Source organism: Elgaria multicarinata, chromosome 1, assembly GCF_023053635.1.
Source record: "Elgaria multicarinata webbii isolate HBS135686 ecotype San Diego chromosome 1, rElgMul1.1.pri, whole genome shotgun sequence".
NCBI lineage: Eukaryota > Metazoa > Chordata > Lepidosauria > Squamata > Anguidae > Elgaria > Elgaria multicarinata.
Window position 1 is genome coordinate 66,627,621 of NC_086171.1, and position 23,812 is coordinate 66,651,432.

The 23,812-nt window shown below is 41.5% G+C and overlaps 1 protein-coding gene across 2 annotated transcripts in view; it reads left to right on the top strand.

The window, feature by feature from the left end:
- VPS41 (VPS41 subunit of HOPS complex) overlaps positions 1 to 23,812 on the top strand; it is a 138,775-nt gene that overhangs the window by 92,860 nt on the left and 22,103 nt on the right. For both annotated transcript variants that reach the window (XM_063129564.1, XM_063129554.1), the window contains 11 exons: positions 311 to 372; positions 1,036 to 1,117; positions 5,529 to 5,621; positions 10,091 to 10,218; positions 11,389 to 11,533; positions 13,697 to 13,738; positions 13,869 to 13,919; positions 15,668 to 15,805; positions 18,741 to 18,795; positions 20,001 to 20,141; positions 22,732 to 22,868. In XM_063129564.1, coding sequence (XP_062985634.1) covers positions 311 to 372; positions 1,036 to 1,117; positions 5,529 to 5,621; positions 10,091 to 10,218; positions 11,389 to 11,533; positions 13,697 to 13,738; positions 13,869 to 13,919; positions 15,668 to 15,805; positions 18,741 to 18,795; positions 20,001 to 20,141; positions 22,732 to 22,868 — 1,074 coding nt within the window. The remainder of the gene's footprint in view (positions 1 to 310; positions 373 to 1,035; positions 1,118 to 5,528; positions 5,622 to 10,090; positions 10,219 to 11,388; positions 11,534 to 13,696; positions 13,739 to 13,868; positions 13,920 to 15,667; positions 15,806 to 18,740; positions 18,796 to 20,000; positions 20,142 to 22,731; positions 22,869 to 23,812) is intronic.

Sequence of the window (23,812 nt, forward strand, 5' to 3'; positions counted from 1 at the left end):
GCCCAGTGAGTGAAGCTAATCTCATTCCTCCACCAAGTTTGTAGGAACAAGATCAGGAAGAGAATAATCTGATTTGGAGCCATCTTTTTTTTTAAATAATAATAATAATGACAATTTAAAGTTGCTTGAAAGTTCTTTTAGGTAAGTGCTTTGATAATGCACGAACAAGCTTGTGTATTATAAAGGAATTGGAAACTCAGGATACTATGATAAAATAATTCTAGTATTTAACCTAGCAAGTCACTTCACTACAAAAGCCAAACATTTTTTAGACTTACTTGTAACTAATTGTATTTCATTTTCACCCTAGGACATAGGTTTAGCCTACATAAATCATCTAATGGAAATTGGAGATTATGACCTGGCAGCACGGTAACGTTTTTAGTTTGTTTATATGCATAAAAGGTGCATGTGTGTGAACTCCTGTGTTTGTGTATGCTGTTTGGGTGTGCAAGTTGAACAGACTTCTGGTCCATATAATGATATTTGCTTTATTCTAATGTGCATATTGTTTAGTTGCAAGACAAATATTAGTATTCTGCTGACATGGATGTACACTGGCCCTTAGTCGTTGCCATGATCCCACTGATATTTTGTTCTTTTTCTCTTGACACTGGGTCATCTGAGGGTTGAGTGCCCCATGAATTCTACGTGGTCCACGTGCCCTAGCAGGCCAAAGAACCCAATATGCATCTTGGGCTCTGGGTTGTGGTTGCTGATTTTATGGTTTCAGCCAGAATAAGAGGCAATACAATACATGATTCCAAATAATTAAAGTAATTAATTACTTAATTAATTAACATATTTTTAATCTGCTGAATTACAGACGTTCTCTCAGCAGATTCCAAAACTAAAAGAATAAATTCAATACACAGCCATAAAAAGCTAAAAGAATAAAATAAAATAGGTAACACTGTACAGCACAACAACTTCTAAGCTGATCTTGAAATTAAAATGTGCACGGAAGGAAAATGCTTTAGCAGTGGAAGTTTGATTTATGAACTCTTATTCTGTATACTATTTTTTTCTACTCAGAAAATGCCAGAAAATACTTGGCAAGAACACAGATCTATGGGAATTTGAAGTACATAGGTTTAAAGAAATTGGACAACTAAAGGTATGTAGGGTTCACAGTAAATTTGTCTGTTTAGTCTTGTCATCCGGCCAGTTAATAGTCACCTGTCAGAGATTGCAGACAAGTGGTGGAGTGTACCTCCTCATCAAGTACATACATTGTGTGGACATTATGCATTGTGTGAGTTATGTACGGGCATTATGTGTGTTGAGTGGGCATTATGTACTTACATTGCAGAATGCCTTGCTGCAAATCCAGGCTTATTCAAAGTTCCTTCCATTCTCTTACCTGAGAGAGAATGTTCAAACAAATCCAGGCCCATGTACGTAGTACATGCATCACATTTTACTTTGTACTGTAGGAGAGGTGAGAGGTGGGCTCACATGTGCATATTCCTCCATCATGTGTGTAGGATTCCCGGATGGTTTTGTGAACTGACCCTTAATGAAGAAATAGCACCACAGATCGTTTGATCTCAAAGCTTAACAGATTGATGTTAAAAAAAAAAATGACACAAACTCTTCCAAAGCTGTTAAGGAAGACTAAAATTTAGCAAAATCCTGTTTTCCGGTTCTTATACAAGCTGTTACATGTCAGTAGTGACTAACAACTGAAGTGCTCCCATCTCCATGTAGACGTTTACCCTTTCTCCTTCCTAACAGAGTTGTATTTGTTCATGAAGACCCTTGTTTAAAAGAACAGAGCATAATGGGTCTCTGTGACCCCTTGACTCACTACTTATAGCACATCTTTTGACTCAATGGTGATAGCTCCAGAGCTAATTCACATTCGCTGTAACAGATTACTGCTCTGCTAAAAGGTGGGGAGAGAGGAAAGAATTCTGCCACTTCCTATTGATTACTGGCGTAGCAAACCAGGCACTCTAATCGAGCAGGTTTGTTGGCAAGCATTTAAGTTAATAAATTGCCCATGGCATCCAGCTAAAAGGCTGTCACTTCCCGAACAGTAGAAAACGCTTATGACCCTTTCCTTTGATAACATATGCACATTTTCTTTCCAAGTTGTATGCCTTTCCTATTCAAACTCAATGAGCCAAAAGGGGCATATTATTAAGATCTCGCAGCAGGTGGCCCCTTGCTGCTTTTTGAGCTGTTAAATTCTCTGTTCAGGAGTGTGAAGGTGTTGCAACATTGCAGCTTTTCTTATAGCCTTCTTATAGAATTAAAGATAGAGGGAGAGACAACAGCACTATTTATTGGTGAGGGGGGTGTTCAGAGGGTGGGTGTGCACTTTTCTGTATTGGAAGATAACCTTTCAGGTTTGTTTGCCTCGCCATCACTCTAATAAAGGGCCTTTCAGGTTGTACAGGTAAGCTTGTGATGTGCTATTTTAACCACCTTCACTCTCTTCTGGATTTATTTCCGGCCTGAATGGTGAGTGTCCTGATCAGATGGCTCCACTTATGCCGTCCAGCAGACTGTAAAATTTATAAAAAATATATATATTTGTAGGTTTTCCAAAAAGCCTCTCTGTTAAATTACTGCCTTTCTAAACAGTTGGTTGTTTTCACCTGCCTGAAAGCCGATCACAGAAAGGCAGAAGATGCTGTGGAATAAGACTGCTCAGCTACAAGCTGCCATGTCAGTGTGAGCTACGCTTACTCCTCTGGAAGAGCCTGCCTTCACGGCACCACTTTGACCCTGCTCTGCCGCAAACCCTGCAGTTTCGCTGCTGCAGAGTGACGGCACATAATACAGACTGCTGGAGGGAGTGTGGGTTTCCCCCCAGCCATCTGGGTATGGTGCCCACCCACCCCACCCTCTTCGGCTTCTGACAACCAATCAGCTGTCTCCAGTGTCTGCTGGAGCAAGGTCACACGTGGTGACCTTGCTTTGAAGAAAGAAGTCGGGGTAAGTCCCCGACTTTTCTAAAGTGAAGCAATATCTCTTTGCCCCATGATGGCTGCGAATCTGCAACTGCATCATATCACCGATGCAGCTCCAATTTGCAGCCACCGCGGGGCAAAAGTGACACCTAGACAACCCCACAATCTTTCTTGACTGACTTGGTAATATAAAAACAGCTGTCATTAGAGTTAAAGGGGGAAACCCTTCTCCTCCTTCCCCTGTGCCCATTGGGGCTTGAAAAGGCCTAGTAATGCAAGCATTAAGAGGCCCTTTCAGGCACCGATGGGTGCGGGTGAGAGGAAAGCTGCGAGGCCACCACCTCACACACAAGGCTTTGACGCGCACACCTCCCTCAGGCTAAGCACCACCACTTAAATACCTGAGGAAGGGGTGAAAATAAAAGTATCACCTTTCCCTTATTGCAGAGGGAAAAGGCAAGGAGATTTGGAAAAAGGCTTTTCTGTGAATGTAGCAGGCTGAAGGTTTAATGTCATGTGTTTATTTATGAACTAATAGAGCAGGAGACACAGCCAAACTGACACGTGGTTTTATGGTTGCAAAATAAAGAAAATGTTTATTGTAATTTACAGTTCTTAGTTCCTTTGAATTATATTCCAGTCCTGCCTATTCTTAATAATTCTGGTAGTAACCAATTTAATAATAACAATCCTTAGTCCCTATGATCTTATTTTCACTCACTCCTCACACAACTCATGACACGAAATCACTAAGCTAAACACATCTACCCTCTAAACCCAAACACCAACCGAACACCTCAAACCACTCAGCTCCCCCATATATAGACTCCTACCCCTTTTCCACAGCATCACCAGCCACACCCACTCAGTCCAACATTCCGCACTCTCTAGACATACTCACGCAGACATACCTAAGGGAATAGAAATGCAGGTAACGCCACAAAAGCCTTAGGGCCTAAGTCCCCAATTGACGGGGTGGGGAAGACTAATGCAATTTCCCCAAGGATGGAGAAATTGTGCACTTTTCCCCACACCCAACCAGACATGCACCCCCATTGTGAACCAAAGAACCATGGGGCAGAAATCTGCCATACATGTTCGCAAGGGGCCGAGTGCAGGGTGCTGGCAAGCTCGCAGGACACTGCGGATTTTTGACCCATTCCTAGCTTTATCCTGCATAGTCAGGGATTATAGGAGCTTAAGTTTGAGCTACATCTGGAGGGTACCATGTTGCCTACTACTGCTTAGGCCAATGGTCATGGTGTTGAACAGAAGTACCCCAATAACACCTTCTGGAATTGTGCTCCCTCCCCACCGCATCCAGAAGACAGAAGCCACCATAAAATGGTACCTCCAAGTCTCATCCCAGCCTAGTCCCATGTTCATTTCTGGCCCAATGTTCCCCTGTTTAGTTCCTGGCATAGATCATCCACCAAGGAAACCAAAACAGTCTCTGTCCCATAGCCAGGTCTGAAGCTAAATTGAAATGGGTCTAGATAACCTGCCTTCCTAGGCCCCATTTTCATTTCTTCCCCCCAAAACAGGGCTGAGAAATCTGATAGTGCTCAGAACTGAAGCCAAACAAAACCTCCTCTCCGCCCCCTCAAAGCTTCATGTTCTCAGCGGCCAGTCCCTTGTCCCCACAATGTGTATGGCTTCTGTTCTGTAAGAGTTCACCCCATGTTCCAAAACTATATCTGTTATGAACAGTTAAGTTTTCTGTAACCTTGGGGTTGGAATTCTGATGCAAATTAGGTGGGGTGAGAAAAATTCTGTCCTTCAAGCCTTTACATTTGGCACATTGTACAATCTTCTTCCAGTAAGGATGAAACTATGACTTCTATAACTTTATGACAGTGGTAGCTAGAGCAACAGGGAAGAGGGGAACAACGCAGGTCTTTTGTACAGAGTTTGGAACAGGAGGGAATTCCTTCTGCTCTTCTAGAAGGAATGAGAGAGAAAATCCTAGGTGCAAGTATAGGTAATAACCAGGGCTGCTAACAACTCAGATTTTTCCAGACCCAGGTGGATGCATTGCAGGCATGCTCAACTTCAGCCCCATTAAGCAGAACACAGCTCACCAACGGGTTGAAAACTCACCTCCCTTCTAGCAGTCCCAGAGAGGCAGCAAAACCTCAAACCTCAAGTTTTCTCATGCCTCTGGTGGACTGATGACTACGTGGCTAATGACTACCATCAGCTTAGTGAGCTGCATGTTGTACAGAACCATGTATTGAGTTTGCAGACAGGAGGTTCCCATTATACACACCTCAACTACCTGAATATCCTCATTTATTTGAAGTCATATTAAGTCCCGTGCCCACTATCAATAAAAGCCTTTGGAAACAACTTGCCTGTTTACCTCAGTGAATATCTTGGGTATCCGGTGGATCATTTGGATAAAATATGATTGTACAACTCTTTCAAAATTGCCACCAGTTGTGTTTTTCGTTACTTCTGCTGAGATAACTCTCTGAAAGTATTCATATTGATAACATTTTACCGAATACCTGTTTTCCTTAGCAATTTGGTATTTACCTACACACACGCACACTGTTCTTTCTCAAATGAAATGTTGATCATATTTTGTTCTGCTTCCTCCTTTAGGCAATTAGTCGCTATTTGCCAAGACGCGATTCAGTCCTGAAGCCGTTCATCTATGAAATGGTCCTGCATGAATTTTTGGAGAGCGACTATGAGGTACCACACTATCTTATTTGAATGCCATTAGCATGGAATAGTGGCCTAACTCTAAGCTAATCACTGTGCCGGCAAAGTAGATATTAGGAAGGATGAGGCACAGAACCTAACACGAAGACACATGGCAATGACAAAGCTGATGGTGACCATCAGCGCTATGAACCTATCAAGGATTTTGTATTTGCAAGGTAGCAGAGATCAGTGCCACTTGGCCAGCATTTGCCAGTGTGCTTCCAGATGCAGCATAGCGGATGCCATACGCATCTGAGGAATTGGCGGATGCTTCTCCCACTACATTTGCAAAAGCACTCAGTATCATCTCTGCTATGAGTATCCTATGAAGACCTACCCTCAAGACAATGTATGATGTCTGGGCTTCATCCAGCCCATTAAGAATTTCCTCCCAGAAAAACATCCTTCCAGGGTAACTGGCCACATGATGGCTAGTGAGGAGAAAAGCCTTTGCAGACTGGATGCTGAACACAGCCCTTGCACTGCATGCCCTTTCCACTTAGAACAGCATAGTCCAATCCCAATAGAACTGCAGCAGCGTTAAGGCAATAGAAAAATGTAAGCCCTGCTGTGCTGGAACAAACCAAAGGCCCATCTAATCCAGCTTTCTGTTACCACAGTCTCCAACCAGATGCCCACTCATGTTCTCCAGCAACTGGTACACTATTCAGATGCATACTGGCGGCAATAAGCCGCCTTGGGAGGGTTTCTGCCCTCGGAGGCAGCTAAGAAATATTTTAAGTAAATAATTAAATAGTTATCATGACTAGCAACTATTGATGGCCTTATTCTCCAAGAACCTTTCTAATCCCCTTTAAAAGTCACCGAAGTTGGCGTCCGTTGCTACATCTTGTGTTCGCAAATTCCATAGTTTAACTATGTGCTGTCCTGAATCTCACACAATTCAACTTCATTGGATGATCCCAGATTTTAGAATTATGAGAGAGGAAGAACTTTATGTACGTTCTTCACACCATGCACATACTTCTATCGTGCTTTCCCTGCCCCGCCCCCAATTGCCGCTTTCCTAAGCTAAAAAGCCCCAAATATCGTCACCTTTCCTCATAAAGGAGTTGCTCCAACCCCTTGATCATTTTGTTTGCCCTTTTCTGCACCAGTAACCAGCCTATTGCCTCTAAGCACTCACAAGAAGGGCAGGTATTCAGCCGTATACTGCCTCTGAACCTGAAGGTTCCATTTAGCTATTACAGCTAATTGTCACTGATAGGCTTAGAAGGTCATGACGCCGGTTCAATTTATTCAGATTAGTTGAATGTACAGCAATCAGAATATTGATGGTAAGTTTAAAACATAATCTATTGCCGGATGCGTAGGAGATACTTTTATCCATATATAAAAATGTTGGGTCCATCCTTTCATTAAGGAAGTTTAATGTACATGGAATTATCTCATGATATCCATTATAATATGGGTATCACTACCACAAGATGGCCACCAATCTGGATGGCTTCAAAAGGGGGTTGGATAAATTCCTGGAGGCAAAGGCTATCAATGGCTTCTAGCCCTGATGATTGTGTGCTATCTCCAGTATTTGAGGCAATAAGCCTGTGTGCACCAGTTGCTGGGGAACATGGGTGGGAGGGTGCTGTTGCACCATGTCCTGCTTTGTTCATCCCTGGCCAATGGCTGGATGGCCGCTGTGTGAACAGAGTGCTGGACTAGATGGACCCTTGGTCTGATCCAGCAGGGCTCTTCTTATGTTCTTATGTTCTTACTCGCCTTACGCCTTTGGGATCTGGTTTCAAATCAATCTAAATAAATATATAAAAATATGTTTTAGCAGATTTTATGGTTGTAAGTTTGAATAGCAAACACACACACACACATTGTCTGTTTTACAAAATGAAAGTGAGTGTATACAATGTGCAGTGCAACAGTGTTGCACTCTTATCCTATTTGAGGGCCTTTCAGGGTGGCCATCTGAACAGAATGTTGGACTCTTATGTTCATTACAGTGCTTGCAGGTTAAGTTCAGCAATGATGGGTGAAAGCAAAACAGACTGTGAAATGAGCAAATAAATGCCTGCGTAATCAATGGCTTGCTCTTCCATGGTCTTTGGAGTATATTATCTTGTAACTGTTCTTGGCGAGCTGAAATAAGCAGAATATTACTTTCTTCCTCTGTTCAATTATTCTAAAGTGTGACAGTTTAGTTCCCCTTCGTTATTCGTAATAGTCGAGGAAAATGGTCATCGTTCTCGCTTTCTCCCTGGATTCTATATCTGGAAGGTGTCAAATATCACTATAACTTTTATATGTAAGCTCCTTAGAATGCATAGACAAAAATTGACTTCCTTTTTATTCAATAAAGAACTCTCCTGTATAAAGGTCACACATCATCCTTGCTGAATCCTTGGGTTGAATTCAACTTGGTGACGCCATTTTCAGATGTGATCCCATGTCAGGTTTAATGAGTACTTTTGCCCTCAGTGGTATTTTGCAACTATATTTCCCTGAATATTAAGGGGTATATATTTCCATGAATGTTAAGGGGAGCTGAGACACATTCTTTCCTGCTTAGATTCAGTGTGTATGTGAAAATCTCATTGACTCTTCTTGCTTTTGTTATCAATAATTAGAACTGTATGGTTTAGGAAATCAACATTACATTGCTTCATGGGATCTACTATTGGCTTAAATGTAAATGTTAATGATTTCTTCCTGAGCTAAATAGGTTGCATTGCAGACCAACTTGACGTTTTACAATTTTGGTTAGATATTGCTATTGCTGTTCTGAAAGCCCTTATTTTTCTTCAAAGTCCAAGGCACTAACAGTGCAATGCTATAATGCCTACTCAAAAGTAAGTCCCATTGAGTTACATCGGGCTTGCTCTCAGGAAATTGGGTCTAGGGTTGTAGCCTAAGGGATAGATCTAGGATCTGCCTTCCATGGATGGAAGGGCTCCACCTTATTTTCAGGGATCTCTTCTCTCTTCCACACACACCCCTCCTGTACCACAATTCATCCCATTCAGCAGGGCCTCTCTACCCTCTATGGAGCTGTCATGGCGAGGAAGGTGGGGAGACAACTTACATCAGCCCAGTTGTATGCATCAAAATCTGGATCCAGTTCTAAATATAGATCTGTTTTGAAAACACCGCTAACTCAATGTTTATTTAATCCTTATGTTGTTGAATTCCTGGTTGTCTTCATATGCAAACCCAGCTATGGTTTTATTGCCCATGAACAACCCAGAAAGAGAACTCCTGGTTTGTTTTGGGGTTATGGTTTTTTTTTTTAAACCATAGGTTGTCATTACGTATGAACCCAGGACTGTGGGCTGTTCATGGTTGTTTTTTTGCCAGGCTACAGGAGTGGAAAAAACAAAACACAGCTGCTCTTCATGCCAATGCTACAATGCTGCAAAGGCATTTGAGGTATTGGGGGGTGGGGGGACGACGACAGATAAAGCAGGAGGGAAACAATCAAGGGATTGAGAAAACAAACCATGGTTTATTTGATTGTCTGACAGACAAACTCTGGGTAGGGCAATAAACCATGGGATAAATAAATAATGGCAGACAATCAAATAAAACATGGTTTGTTTTCTCAATCCCTTGGTTGGTTGTTTCCCTCCTTTGTCTGCTGCTCCCTGTATCTCAAATGCCTTTGCAGCATTGTAGTACAGGTCAACAGCAAAATACAATGCACAAATAATTCTCATCTAATTTCAGTTGGCACAAAAACCCCACAAAGCTGTTCACTTATTTACTTTCTTTCATGTATAGGTCTCCCCATCTCTAAGGAAAATATATAAAATAAATCTGTAAAATTAAAAGGAAAAATAGGTAGATCCGATCCGCCCTCTGTCATCCACCAAAGATCCACTCAAAGGACTTACTGACCCAGTCCTCATGACACAACGATCTGTCATACGATTATACAAGGGTTGTTTAATTCTCAAATAACCCTCACGGGCTGGGCTCACATGACATGACAGCCCCCAGTTGGGAGTTGCTTATTCTTAATGGTGGCTGGCATGCTCTGTAGCTCCTTAAGGGTAATTAACCCACCATAGGCTATCATGTTGTGCGAACCAGGCCACCGTGTGTTTGAAACATGCTTTCGCTTTGCCAGGTTTCTACAGGAAGGGCATTAAATTGTGATTTTGAGGTGGGGAGAGGGGTTAGCTACTGGGAATGTCATGCTACCTACCTTTAGTACACTTAGAGTGCAATTCTGTGCATGTTTAGACCGAATAAAGTTCTACAACTCTCTCACCAATGCTAGAAATCATAGGACTTTTTTGGGTCTAGACATGCATGGGATTACACTCTTAATTGTCTGTTCAGGAGAGAGGTCCGGAAGATATCTAAAACATAAACTTGTGGCCTGGGTATTTCTCAACATTTTAGGCAGGGTTTTGGTTGGTTGGTCACTTGGTTGGTTAATTAACTTATGTATACAAAATTTAAAACAATCTTTTCATTTTAAGGGTTTTGCAACATTAATTAAAGAATGGCCTGGAAATCTCTATAACAATGCAATAATTGTCCAAGCAGTAGTGGATCACCTGAAGAAAGATCCACAGAACAGGACTTTGCTGAAAACACTTGCAGAGTTGTAAGTCTGTACTAGAGTCAATTTGAATGTCTTCCTTGAAACACGGCTTGCTTTTAACTGTTTCCATTCTTTTAAAAATCAATTGCAGTTTCTTCCCTGTATACTCTAATTGAATTCTCAGGGTTTAAAACTGATTTCTCCACATAAATTTCTGCTTCTCTCATCCACGCACTCCCTTTTTTTTGGGGGGGGGCAGGGGCTGAGTGAGGAGGTTTAAATATCTTTTAGGAATATAATTTGGAAAGCACTCCACCAGTGGCAAGCAAAAAAGAATGTTCCAAAAGAAGTAATTTTGTACTAAAATTAGCCTTGGAACGTGTGAAACAAAGCCCTATGAAGAGAGACTGAAAGAACTGGCCATGTTTAGCCTGGATAAGAGAAGATTGAGGGGAGACATGATAGCACTCTTCAAATACTTGAAAGGTTGCCACACAGAGAAGGGCCAGGATCTCTTCTCAGTCATCCCAGCGTGCAGGACACAGAATAATGGGCTCAAATGACAGGAAGCTAGATTTCGGCTGGACATCAGGAAAAACATCCTGATTGTTAGAGCAGTACGACAATGGAATCAGTTACTAGGGAGGTTGTGGGCTCTACTACACTAGAGGCATTCAAGAGGCAGCTGGACTACCATCTGTCAGGTATGCTTTAAGGTGGATTCCTGCATTGAGCAGGGGGTTGGACTTGATGGCCTTATAGGCCCCTTCCAACTCTACTGTTCTATGATTCTATGAATCTAGTGATATTTTATAAGGAGTCTTGAACCAGAGTACCTCCTGTGCTACCGGTGTCCTGCTTTCCCTGCAAACACATCTCTAGTATGCCTGGCTGCATCCTTACAAATATCTCTAAATTGACCTGCAATTCTTTACTACTCAGGTTCTTGACTAGCCTTGAAACATTCATTAATCAAAAGATGGGGCATGGGTTATGGATCATTGGGAGCCCGAATGGAAGAAAATTGAAGAAGAAGAAGAAGAAGAAGAAATGTCATCCAATTACTTTTCTAATACATATAAACGAAAAGTGTTTCCCATTATTCTAAATGATGGTGGAATGTTTAAGCCATTTGTGTTACTTTTTAACAAAACAGTGTTTTTAAGGTGGGTGGATGGCTTTTTCCATCGGCCCATATCTAGTCTGTTCGTAACGTATGATCCTCCTTATCAGGTACACCTATGACCAACGCTACAGAAAGGCCCTTGAAATTTACCTCACACTGAGACATAAAGATGTTTTCCAGCTGATCCACAAACACAATCTTTTCAGCTCCATCAGGGACAAAATTGTTCTGCTAATGGAGTTTGATTCAGAGGTATGATGGCTTTCAAGTGGTTTCTTTAACACCTTTTTTGTCTGTAAGAATTTTAGCAGGGAGGGAAAAATATAATACAACCAATTGACCCCTATGTTTTGGATAAATTCTGATGTTTGAAAAGTTAGATAGCCAAATGGTTGAATTAGTTGTAGATTCACAAATTCTTTCCTACAATAACTTTGTTTTTCTGCCAAGAGATCCTGGAAGTTTAGAAAGTAAAAACAATAGCTACATCATTTGGTGTCAAGGGGAAAAACTGTGGTCATATAATATTGGGGAAATAATTCATATTTTATACTATATGCATCCATAAATATTTATGTAATGTTGTCCTCATTGGAAAAGCAGATAGAGATCCCAACCGTAATATACATGAAACAGGTATTTGCTGAAAGAGTCCTATAACCTTTCAAAATAAATATGAAGTACAATGAGCTAATTGTTGGAAGAAGCCCTATTAATTCATCTTATATATACTGTAGGTGTTCTCATCATGTTTTCTATTTGTTGTTAGCTAATCTGCTTGTGAAAGCTCCTCATACTTTAAGTTGCATTCAAAAACAGAGAGAGGTGTGCCACGCAAACATCCCTTTCCTTTCATCCAACTGACCAAAAATTCATAGTGTGAGAAAAGCTAGGAAGAGAAGCCTTGGACTCTGCTTTTACTTATGCTATTCAGTGGCCATTTCTCAAGTCTCAGGCCTTAGCTAGACCTACCAGTCTAGCGGGACAGAGAGGTAAAGATCTCACTATATTTTTATCGTGAGATCGCCCCCTCTATTCACACACGGCGCGTGATGACCTCAGAGGGAGAGGTGTCGTGCCCGCCAACTTGTTTTATTTCTTAAAGGGGAAGATGTGCACGAGCGCTTGTGCACAAAATGTAAGGTTTTTTAAATATATATATATATATATATATATATATATATATATATATATTCCCCGCTCACCCCACCCCACCCCACCCCCGATGGGCGCAGTGCTTCTGAGGAGCTCTGCGCCCCGTGCGCGGGTCCCGGCTCCTCATGAGGGACCAGGACAAACCGCAACACCTGGCTACACATTCTGCAGTCTTGGGCTCAGCCCAGGACCACGGAAAAACTAGGCTCAAAGGGTAGGGCGAGATCCCGAGCCAAGGGAGAAATCATCCCTCCCTGTTCCAGGGATCCCCTGTGTATCATGTGAACACACAGGGAGGATCCTGGGGATCTCCCCAGGATTTTGCCCCGTCTAGCTAAGGCCTCAACAAGTCTTAAGATAAGTATAGGCAATCTTTATCTTATGCCCTATTCAGTTGTGGTTTTCCCTAGGGAGAGATCATACACCACTCCCTCCCCTGCCTCTCTCACAGTGGGGAAAAGTGGATTTCTCAACTTCACTGGAATCAATGGCTTGTTAAGATGACTGTTCTAACAAGTACGGTGTCTCCGGGTTCATTTGCTCACTTCCTGCTGGAGTGAAGGGAGCAAGATAGGGAGTTTGCAAGTCTGCAGCCCTCTACGTGGAAGAAACCTCATCTGAATAGGGCTTACAACGAAATCTACTAAACATTGTACAGGAAACGCATTTATTTTAATGGAGATGACACAGGGTTAGTGTTGTCATGGCTTCCAATTGTAAGAAGTATTCTGGTATAGTGAATCTATGACTACACCCAGAACAATCTCTCATTGTCAGCCAAAGCCATGAAAGCGTTTTGCACTCTCATTAAGCACCATCTGTGTTAGCCAGCAATGGGGGCCCCACATGTGCTATGGATAGTAGTGACAGATAATAACATAAAACTAGCAGCATCTCATTGTCCCACGAAGAGCTGTTGGCTTCTCCTTCCCATTTTGTACCATAAATTGCATAGCAATGTCGGTTTGCAAGACAGAGACTGGGTTCACACAACTCGACAAGCCATACTCAAGGTTGAGTGTGGGTTGTTGCTGGAACTTCAGGTTGTTGTGTTGTGTGAATCCATCCACATTAACAAACCATGGGTTGAGGGTGGATTTTTGTTGAACAGCAACACATGGTTGAACAAAAACCTATACTCAATCTTGAGTATGTCTTATGTGGTGTGAATCCTGGCAGAGAGTATAATTGAAATTTATACAAATGTATAAACGTGTCAAATTGTGCATTGCATGTATCCGTTCTTTTATTTATTTTTAGAAAGCAGTTGACATGCTCTTGGATAATGAAGATAAAATATCTGTGAGTATAATTATTTGATTATTTTCTCATTGGCTAGTTGCCTCCATATCACCCTTTGTAGCGCATGTGAGCAAGACATTTACCAGAGAAACAGCCAGTGTCTTAATATCTTAACTCTCTTTGCTTTTAGATTGATAAAGTTGTGGAAGAATTAGACAACAGGCCTGAATTGCAGCATGTGGTAAATATGGTGGTTTGATGGTTTTTATGTGGATCCTAACAAGTGTTCTCTTGGTGCACATAAACAGATAAATGTGATGGCAACTAAACTAGTCTTTGACTTTAGCAGCAGTGATAAAACACACTGATCGGAGGAAGATACTCCATTAGCCACATCATTAAGAAAACCATGGCTGGTCATTCAGGGAAAGCTTCCTGGAACAACACCATTTTCAGAAGGTGCCAATTACAAGATTGGGGCCTGCCTGACCTCTATAGGACAGGAGCCACCACCTGGTGGACTCCAATCTGACTATAGGTCCATGTGGAACCATCAGGAGTATGCCCTCAGATGACCTCAGTGATCAGGCAGGTTGATAGGGAAGAAGGCACTTGCTCAGGTATCCTGGTCCCAAGTTGTTTATGGCTTTGTACAGTAGTACAAGAACCTTAAACCAGGCCTGGTAGTGAACAGGCAGGCAGTGTAGTTCCCTCAGCAAAGGAGTTACATGTTGAAAAAGGGCAGCTCCCGACAACAGCTGAGCTGCTGCATTCTGCACTAGCTCCAGCTTCCAGAGCAGCTTTAAAGGCAGCCCCACATAGAGCACATTGCAGTAATCCAGCCTTGATGTTACCAGTGCCAATACCACCATGACCAAGCTATCCCTGTCTAGGAGAGGCCATAGCTGGCAAACCAGGCTAAGCTGGTAAAAGGTTCTCCAAGCCACCATGGCCACTTGAGCTTCCAGTGACAGAAATGCATCTAAGAGTACCCGCAAGGTATGAATCTGATCTTTCAGAGGGAGTGCAATCCCATCCAGAACTGGCAATGAGCCTATCTCCTGGATTTAGGAACCACTCACCCACAGGGCTTCTGTCTAGCCAGGATTCAGTTTGATGATGAACTATGATCAATCCTGAAATACTTTAGGACTATCACAGCTGAGGCTACCTCCTTTCATATGCATCCTGTCATGGCCTCTGAGATCCACCAAGGATACATCTGTATATTAGCGGCACATGTTGAGACTGCAAGGTTAGACTATTGGATGTTCTTTGAGGGTGTCTCCTCCCACATGTTACAGAATACCCTTGGAGAATCAATAACACTTAAGCCTGAGCACCTTTCAAGATTATTGTAACATCTACCTATCTGGGCTACCTTTTGTGTTGTAGGACTATTGAACAAACTATATGTTTCTTCAGTAAATGTGTGGTCTCAGCTTCATGTTTGCAGAACTAATGGCGCCAGAGAGCACTTCCAGGACAAGATCAGTGGGTGAGAGGAGTACGTAATCTTTCCTGTGCCCACTGAATTCTCCCTTATAAATGCCCTCATCAGCCATCCCCAGCCCAAACCAGACTTGTTTCTAATTTCAGAGGCCGGGGTGTAGGAATGAAAAATTCTGGGCCGAGGATATTTGTGAGGCTATGTTTATAGTTTTGTTCTTCAGTGGGTTGGGGAAAGTTAAGCACCCCTTCCCACCACTGAATCCTCCCTGCGAATTTCACCCCTGTCTTTTTATTAATAGTACATGGAAGAAATGGAGATGGGAAACCCATATTTTCTTTGTAGCATCTAATTTGGCTCTAATTCAGCAAGGGTTAGTGGGATTTGTAATATCATCTTAACGGGATGGACCTTTATTCTGTTTTGTTACGGATTTACGCTTCTGGAGCTTGCAGTGCCGGGTCATTTGTTAAGATAAGTCTGGGACTGCTGCCGTTTCATAAGCGTTTATAGTTTTTGTTCTCTGGTTGACTTTGCAGTATTTGCATAAACTGTTCAAGAGAGACCATCACAAAGGACAAAAGTATCACGAGAAACAAATCAGCCTCTATGCTGAATACGACCGGCCAAACTTACTTCCATTTCTCAGAGACAGCACCCACTGCCCTTTAGAAAAGGTGAGGAAAATCTTTCAAAAGATGTCCATTTTTGATTTGATAGGAATAGTGTTGGTTATGTAGCTTCTGTTGGGAACTTAAGAGCGTACTCTCAACTTTGCAACGTTTTGATTGATCCTGGTAAATGTATTGCCATCTGTGGCTTTTCGGTTTGTATGTAGTTGTGTTGGCTACTCTGTATGTAATGCTAACCTCTGCTGGAAAAAATTGAGAACTGCACCAGTTTATAATTTTCTCCAGGACTTAAAAAATGTACTGTGGTGACCCAGAGACAGTTTTTCTCCCGTTGTTGATTTTTATGTATGTATTTGAAATACTTCATATCTTGGTCTTCACGCCAAAGGCGCCCATCTCTCTCAATATTTTAAAAACAAAACAACAAAAATACATAGTAAAAATAGCAGAGCAGCGTAAAATGCAGCCCGGGAATGGGTGGGTGGGAACTAGGATAAAGCCACACACCTAAAAATGGAAGAACGAAGAGGTCTAGGCAAATAAAAAGATACCTGGCACCAAAAAGACTTTTGGGTAGCTGCTGGGCAACCCTCCTTGGGAACAGGGCAGCCCAGCAAAATGTTCTTAATGGCACAGTCTAATTGCTTTTCGAATAAAAACTTGCCAGGGATCTGCAGTCAAGCCTGGTTCTGTAATCTGTGTATGATACACAAGTTTCCAAATCTCGGTTTATCTCCAGCTATTTATCCATATATTCCTTTATACATTCATTTAGTCATATGTTACATTTTACATGTAACATAAAACATCTTAGGGGTACATCTAAAAATATAACATGTAAAGTACTCCTTTTTCATGTCATGGGGGGCAGATTTTTTTCACCCTGCTTCTATTTGTTGTGCCAGACGTTTTGGCTAGGATTGTGGCGGGGCGTTAATTTTTTGTTAGGTGTGATGAAAAAGAAGTTGATGAAATACACAAGTGTATATTACAGTTCCTGTCGTAGTGGGCACAAGATGTTTTTCTTACTATTAGTCACATTTGTACCCATCCCTTTGTCCAAGAAGCTCAAAGTGGCATATGTGGCGGCAGTACAATTTTATCCTGATGTCAACCTTGTGAAGTAGCTTACAGTGAAAGAGGGTGACTGGCCTCAATTCACCATACTGGTTATCATTTCAATGTATGGTGTTAGCTGCCCTTTTCACTTGTGCCGAAGGAAGCTTTAACCTCTTAAGTGAGATGCTTGAGGAAGGGAGTTGTATGCCAGTTGTTACTAGCAGAAATGGCAGAAGGATTCAGGGTACTGTAGCAAGGATGACTACCTAGAACTAAAGTTATGAAACGTACTTTAGTAGTGTTTCATTTGGGGAACAATGCATGTCTTATGAGCTTGTTTCCTTGGGAAGAGAGCATTTTAAATTTCTCTTTGGGCTGGTTCATTCTGTGTTAAGGCAGAGAGAATGATCAGACCACAGTGAGGTTTAGATTCCCAAGTCCTTCTCATTCTTCATGGATTAGGAGGTAGCCTCTTTATTGTGAAAGGAATGGGAGCCTCGCATTCTTTGTGTGTCTCTGTTCAGTCCTTTTGACTAGATGGCAGGGGGATGTGAGTTGGGAGGCATTTTGCTCCCAGGATGTGCATATCTTCTTATTTATTTAAAGGCGCATAGCTTCCCCTTTTAAAAGCATGGATTTATTTATTTATTACTTTTTTATACCGCCCAATAGCCGAAGCTCTCTGGGCGGTTCACAAAAATTAAAACCATAATAAAACAACCAATGGTCTAAAAACACAAATACAAAATACAGTATAAAAAGCACAACCAGGATAAAACCACGCAGCAGAAATTGATATAAGATTAAAATTCAGAATTAGAAGAATAAAATTTAAATTTAAGTTAAAATTAAGTGTTAAAATAGTGAGAGAATAAAAAGGATCATTTTCATAGTAGTAATTAAACTCAAACTGAGATTGCACCTTGAGTAACTCAAATTAAACTCAAACATTGGCTGCAAGCCAATGATTTTTAATTGCTATCTATGATTTTTATTTATTTAGTTGTTTGTTTAATTTATATCCCGCATTTCTGCCAAAAATGGCACTCAAGGCAGCTTACAATAATAAAATACAGCTTAAAAACAAAATTTTAAAACGTTACGTAAAAGCAGGTCTATTAAAAAGGCCTGCCTGAATAAAAATGCCTTTGTTTGACTGCAAGAGGGGTCCAGCCTAGCTTTCTCTCAGCAAGGAGGGAGATCTTCTCTCGCATCCCAACCAAACGTGCCTCCGATGGTGGTGGGATCAAGAGAAGAGCCTCCCCCAAAGATCTTGAAATTTGGGCAGGCTCATATGGGAGCATGCAGTGTTTCAAGTAACCTGTGCCCAAACCAGGTCATAACCAGAACATTGAATTGTGCCCAGAAACAGACTGGTAGCCAGTGATGCTATTGTAACAAGGTTGTTGCATGCTCCCTATAACCAGCCAGGGCAACAGCATTCTATGAACCTGAATCTTCATGGGGAGTGTAACCCCATCCAACACAGTTTGAATCCCTATTCCCTGATTTGCCTTTCGATTAACTAGGAATACTACTGTCTTGCCTGGATTAAGCTTCAGTGCAATCGCCCTCACCTAGTCCGCTACTGACATCAGATTCTGATTTAGAGAACAGTTTCCTTTGATTTAGATAGCAAAAAGAGTTCCATCTGGAGAGTTTTCAGTTCCAGGTTTCTTAAAGTATCTGCATTTTTGGCTTCAAAAGTAATGCATCTTAATAGGAACATTTACTGAGAAAACCTTTATGATATTTTTAAAACTGGGATCCTATACCCACTTACCTGGGAGTAAGTCCTATTGAACTCAATAGGACTTCCTTCTCAATAATTGATTCACTTTTAATCTCATTTGTATTTCAGAAAGAAGTTGTTTTATAACTGAATTACTGTCATATTAACTTTCTGTTTTTGACATTTAAGGCTCTTGAAATCTGCCAACAAAGAAATTTTGTCGAAGAGACAGTTTATCTTTTGAGTAAGTGACTAAGTTTTGAAGAATAGCAATGTCATGTATGTTTTTTTGTTTGTTTGTTTGTTAAAAGCTGAGATGCTCAACCCGGTATTTCTAGGATTCAGTTTTTAAATCTCTTGCTGCTCTAATATAGTAATGGCTGGTGTTATTAAAAATAAAGAGATGCTCCTGAACATGAGTTTTTTTTCCCAGAGCTGTGCTTTTTTTGTCCTGCAAGGCAGTTCTGGTTAAAACCTAAGCTTAAGGCTCTGTGCGCATCCTAATCGTGAAATGATTCTCCTGTTCTCTGCGGTACTTAATTTTTGAGCTTTACAGCACCATTATTTGCATGTTTTCTCAGTAGTCCCTTTGTGTTTTATGGGGATAGGATAGCAGCCTTAGCCTATGTGCCCCTCCACCCCCACTCCCACTCTTCAGAGATCATCCTTGGCCCACAACTGTAGGAGTAAACCTGGTCCCTTGCTGTTAATAAATGTTGTTTGTTCAACCTGCAACTCTTCCCATAATCTGAAATATAACTCAGTTTATCAAGCAGCCATTGGCATGGTACTCGGGCCCTGTTGATTTAATTGGGATTGAAATATATTGCTTTAATTTAATACTCATCTGTGTCGCTAAAATATTTGAATTGAAAGAGAGAAAAGGTTCCAATGTTTCACGTTTATTTTTGTAATAAAATGGATTTCCCCCCTCTGTTTTATTGTGAGAACATAATGTTATAAACAACAAAAACTAAAATACATATATGAAACAGAGGTTCCCCCCGTTCGGCTATATTTGGGGCCCAGCACACCTTATTATCATTTATGGGTATTTCTTTTATAATCTCTTGTTAAAGATAGAGTATGTGGATGTAATGCAGTCTCTATCGAAGACTTAATTCATGTTTTGCTTGAATGTCCTATGTATAACGATCTTAGAAATATTTACATTTCTCCCTTGCTAAAATCGCTGAAGGGCTCCTCATCACATGTTAAAGTCTGTCATTTGTTATCAGATGCAAAAAAAATTGTTTCTTTTAGAGTGTCGAAATTTTTAGCTAAGTCTATGCAGATACGTTCTTCACAATGCATGAAGGGTTTGGGTAGTGACCCCTTTTATAATGCTCAATTATTTTTATTGTAAACTGTTCTCTTTTATAACTTCTGTATAATGGCTAACTGCTTGTAACACAATAAACTGACTCTGAATCTGACTCGTCCTTTTAGGCAGAATGGGCAATAGCCGAAGCGCTCTGAAGATGATCATGGAAGAATTGTATGATGTAGACAAGGCTATTGAGTTTGCTAAGGAGCAAGATGATGCAGAACTTTGGGAAGACCTCATCTTATATTCCATTGACAAACCACGTAAGCAAAGTAACCTTCCTTCTATGTACGTATATGGATACAGCCAGCGTCACCCTAGCAGAAGTTTGTTAGTGCAATGAGACTTTCCCCCACTCTTGCCCCCCCCCTTCAGCCCTCCATGCTGCCTGAAAATCTGTTCTTGAAGGCTTCCCAGCCCTCCGTAATAGAGGGTGCATATGGGGCAGGGGAGATCGCCCTGTTCTGGGTCCACTGCTTCCGTCAGTGGAACAACACCGTTGGATGCGCTCTGTGTGTGTGTGTGTGTGTGTGTGTGTGTGTGTGTGTGTGAGAGAGAGAGAGAGATTTTAATTAAATGTGAGCAGAAGAAATACAATTTCTCCCTCTATAGTACAAAAACAATGTAGTCAAATTGATTTGGGAGTCACGCCAGCTTGCATAGTGCAAGAAACTGAAATGCAGTGCAATCATTGAAGTACTACAGCATACTAAGGGGAAAAATAACCTCTCAAACTGCAGCATCTGGCACTGATAAACATAAGTGATGACATTATTCCACAGCTGCTGGGACATGTGTTGTTGCCTGAGAAATTAGATGAAATGACAGCATCCATTTGAAACTTCTCTCCTAGAATCTTTGAGCTTCAGTGATTAAAAAGTTGCACTTTAAAGATGCATTATAAATCACATGCATTCCTTAAAATAAAAATTTGTTGGAATTACGCTACATGTATGTTCATGAGAATGGATGTTAAAAAAAGAATATAATAAGTTAAACACTGCATGGAGCTGATCTGCCTTTCTGCATGCATCCTGGCTGAGCTGCTGTCATGCCATGGAATTATAAGCTTCTGAAGTATGAGCTCAGCAATCGTGTTTGCAAACAGCTCAGCAATTGTGAGGAACGTCGAAGGCCAAGGTGAGGAAACCTCCACACAGAATGTAGGGACAGAAAGAGCTGTCTGAAGGGAAGAAGGTGGCTGAGTGCCAGGAGTTGAATGGGAAAAGGATGTGTGAAGAAGGGAAGGGAAGAGATAGAGCCTAGAGTTTCAGGAGCTGGGTAGGTCGGGAGCATAGAAGGCAGTGGGCTGAGAAGCCATCTGAAGGGATATTAGGTACTAAAGTTAGAGGCTCGAGACAAAGAATAGCAAAGAGTTTAGGGGAAAGGGAGGACCAATAAGAAAAGATGGCAAGAGGAAGTCCTTATGACAAGAGAGGTGTAAGCTACTGGAAGGAGGCAATGGCAGTGCTGGCGGGCTGCTAAGTCTGAGGCCTGGGGATCTGAAACATAACATATTTGGAGTCATACCATTGGTCAGTCTAGCCCAGTATTGTCAACACTGACTGGCAGCAGCACTCCAGGGGTTCAGGTAGGATTCTTTCCTAGCCATACCTAGAGAAGCCGGGGATTGAACCTGGGCCCTTCTGCATGCAAAGCATGTGCTCTGTCACACTGAGCAACGGCCCCTTCCCTGAGGGGAAGGAGTGCTGAAAAATGGTGTCTGAAGGAAGCGGTACAGATCAGGCAGGAACCAAAAAGCAGGGAGCTCTGAGAACTTATGGATGCAGGTTGAGAAGAACTGATGGAAAAGGTGGAGAAGATCACAACATGATCAACACAAGCATTGTTGCCACAAACAAATAGACTTTGTGAGTGAAATTGTTAAAGATGCTTGTAGAACCAAGAAGTAGTTTAGTAAAATATATTACAACTTGCCTCGTCAAAGCTTTTTGCAGAGTTGAGTCTACAAGGGCACAATCCTATTCATGTTTAGACAAAATAAAGTCCTATAACTCCCAGCATCCCCCAGGTAGCCATGCTGACTAGGGCATGCTGGGAGTTGTAGGACTTTTTTCTGTCTAAACATTCATAGAATTTCAGGATTGTAGGACAACATTGAAAATTCACATTCTGATTTGCATGCAACTTTCCTGTAGTATGCAGAGATTAACAAAATGAATTTATGGTAGAAAACGAGATCATTTGCCATGGAGATTTCTTCAACTTCAACTGGCTGCCTATTCGCTACCGGGCCAGGTTTAAGGTTCTTGTACTTGTGTACAAAGCCCTAAACAACTTGGGACCAGGATACCTGAGAGAGCGCCTTCTCCCTTACCAACCTGCCCGGTCACTGAGGTCATCCGAGGGCCTGCTCCTGGTGGTTCCACATAGATCCATCCTCCGATTGGAATCCATCAGGGGAAGAGCCTTCAGCGTGGTGGCGCCCCTCCTGTGGAATTCCCTGCCTCTGGAGGTCAGGCAGGTGCCAACCTTGTACTCCTTTCGGCGCCTCCTGAAAACATCTTTATTCCAAGAAGCCTTTCTTTAAAATGCACCCTTGGATTACTGTTATTGCTTCTTTTAAATTTTGTTTTAACTGTTTTTATTCTGTTTTTATTTTTATTTTACCTTGTACACCGCTCTGAAATTTTTCAGTGGGGAGCGGTATATAAATATTCTAAACAAACAAACAAACAAACTTTAGATACATCTCTATACCACTTTATCTCTATCTCTCTCTCTTTTTCTCTCTGTCTCTTGTACCATTTAAGAGACTACATTTTCTCTCGAAAAAATAGTTGAATGTTACATTCTGGTTTTGAATTAACCAACTCCTTTGTATTTCTACAGCTTTTATTACTGGATTGTTAAATAATATTGGGACCCACGTTGACCCTATCCTTCTGATCCATCGCATTAAGGAAGGCATGGAGATTCCAAACCTGAGAGATTCATTGGTAAAAATTCTCCAGGATTACAATTTACAGGTACATTGTACTAGTTTTCTCGCTCTGTCCATTCCTCCCCACATTCTGCCATCATGCATGTTGCCTTGAAGAATGGCAGGAGCTCAGTCACATAAGGAAGTCAGCAGCAGTTAAAAGAATAATCATGCCATGATGTTACAAGTCTGAGTGTGACTTAATATTGCCACATAATGAGACATAACTATTATTAGCATTTTTTTTAAAAAAAATGCTGCTAAATGACACAGCCATTCTTATAACACAACTTCACAATACCTTCCTGTGGCAAGTCGTTCCTATTCCTATTTTAGAGATCAGCAACCGTGGCTTCAGTGACATAGTTCACTGAGTGCAAGGCAGAGCTGGGATTTTAAGCTAAGTCAGAGTTCAGCACATCACTGGAATGTAACACCTCTTCTCAAACACTGGACTGTATCACCTTCACAGCAAGACTGGAACTAATTTTTGCTGCTGTGATTTTGTAGTTGATTTCATCATCATTACAATGCTTTCCCTCTCTCGTGTTTTGCTCAGTTGACCAGATTAGATGGGGCATGGGTGGATCTTGGTATTGTCCCTCCTGCTTCCAAAATCGGCAACACCAGGGTGTGGGGGGATGCCCTTCTTCACCACAGTCCTCCTAGAAAAGCTTTGATACAGTTCACCTTAATTTCCAGAGACTTCTCAAAATGCATAGGCGAGAGAAATCTCTACTAGATCTTGTGTTATCTACTAGATCTTGTGTTATCACCAATGTATTGTCACAGACCAACTTTTTTCAAACTCTTTGAGGCAACTTCATACCTTGGGGTCTAGAGTGCTTTTACTTGCGGTTTTTGTCACGCCATCACCCTGCCCCCATTCATGGAATTTTAGGGGTTGAGGGTGTCCAGATTACATATTCTTCCACTTTCAAACCCTCCCATATTTTTCCACCACTCCTTCCTTTCTTTTTTCGTACCGCA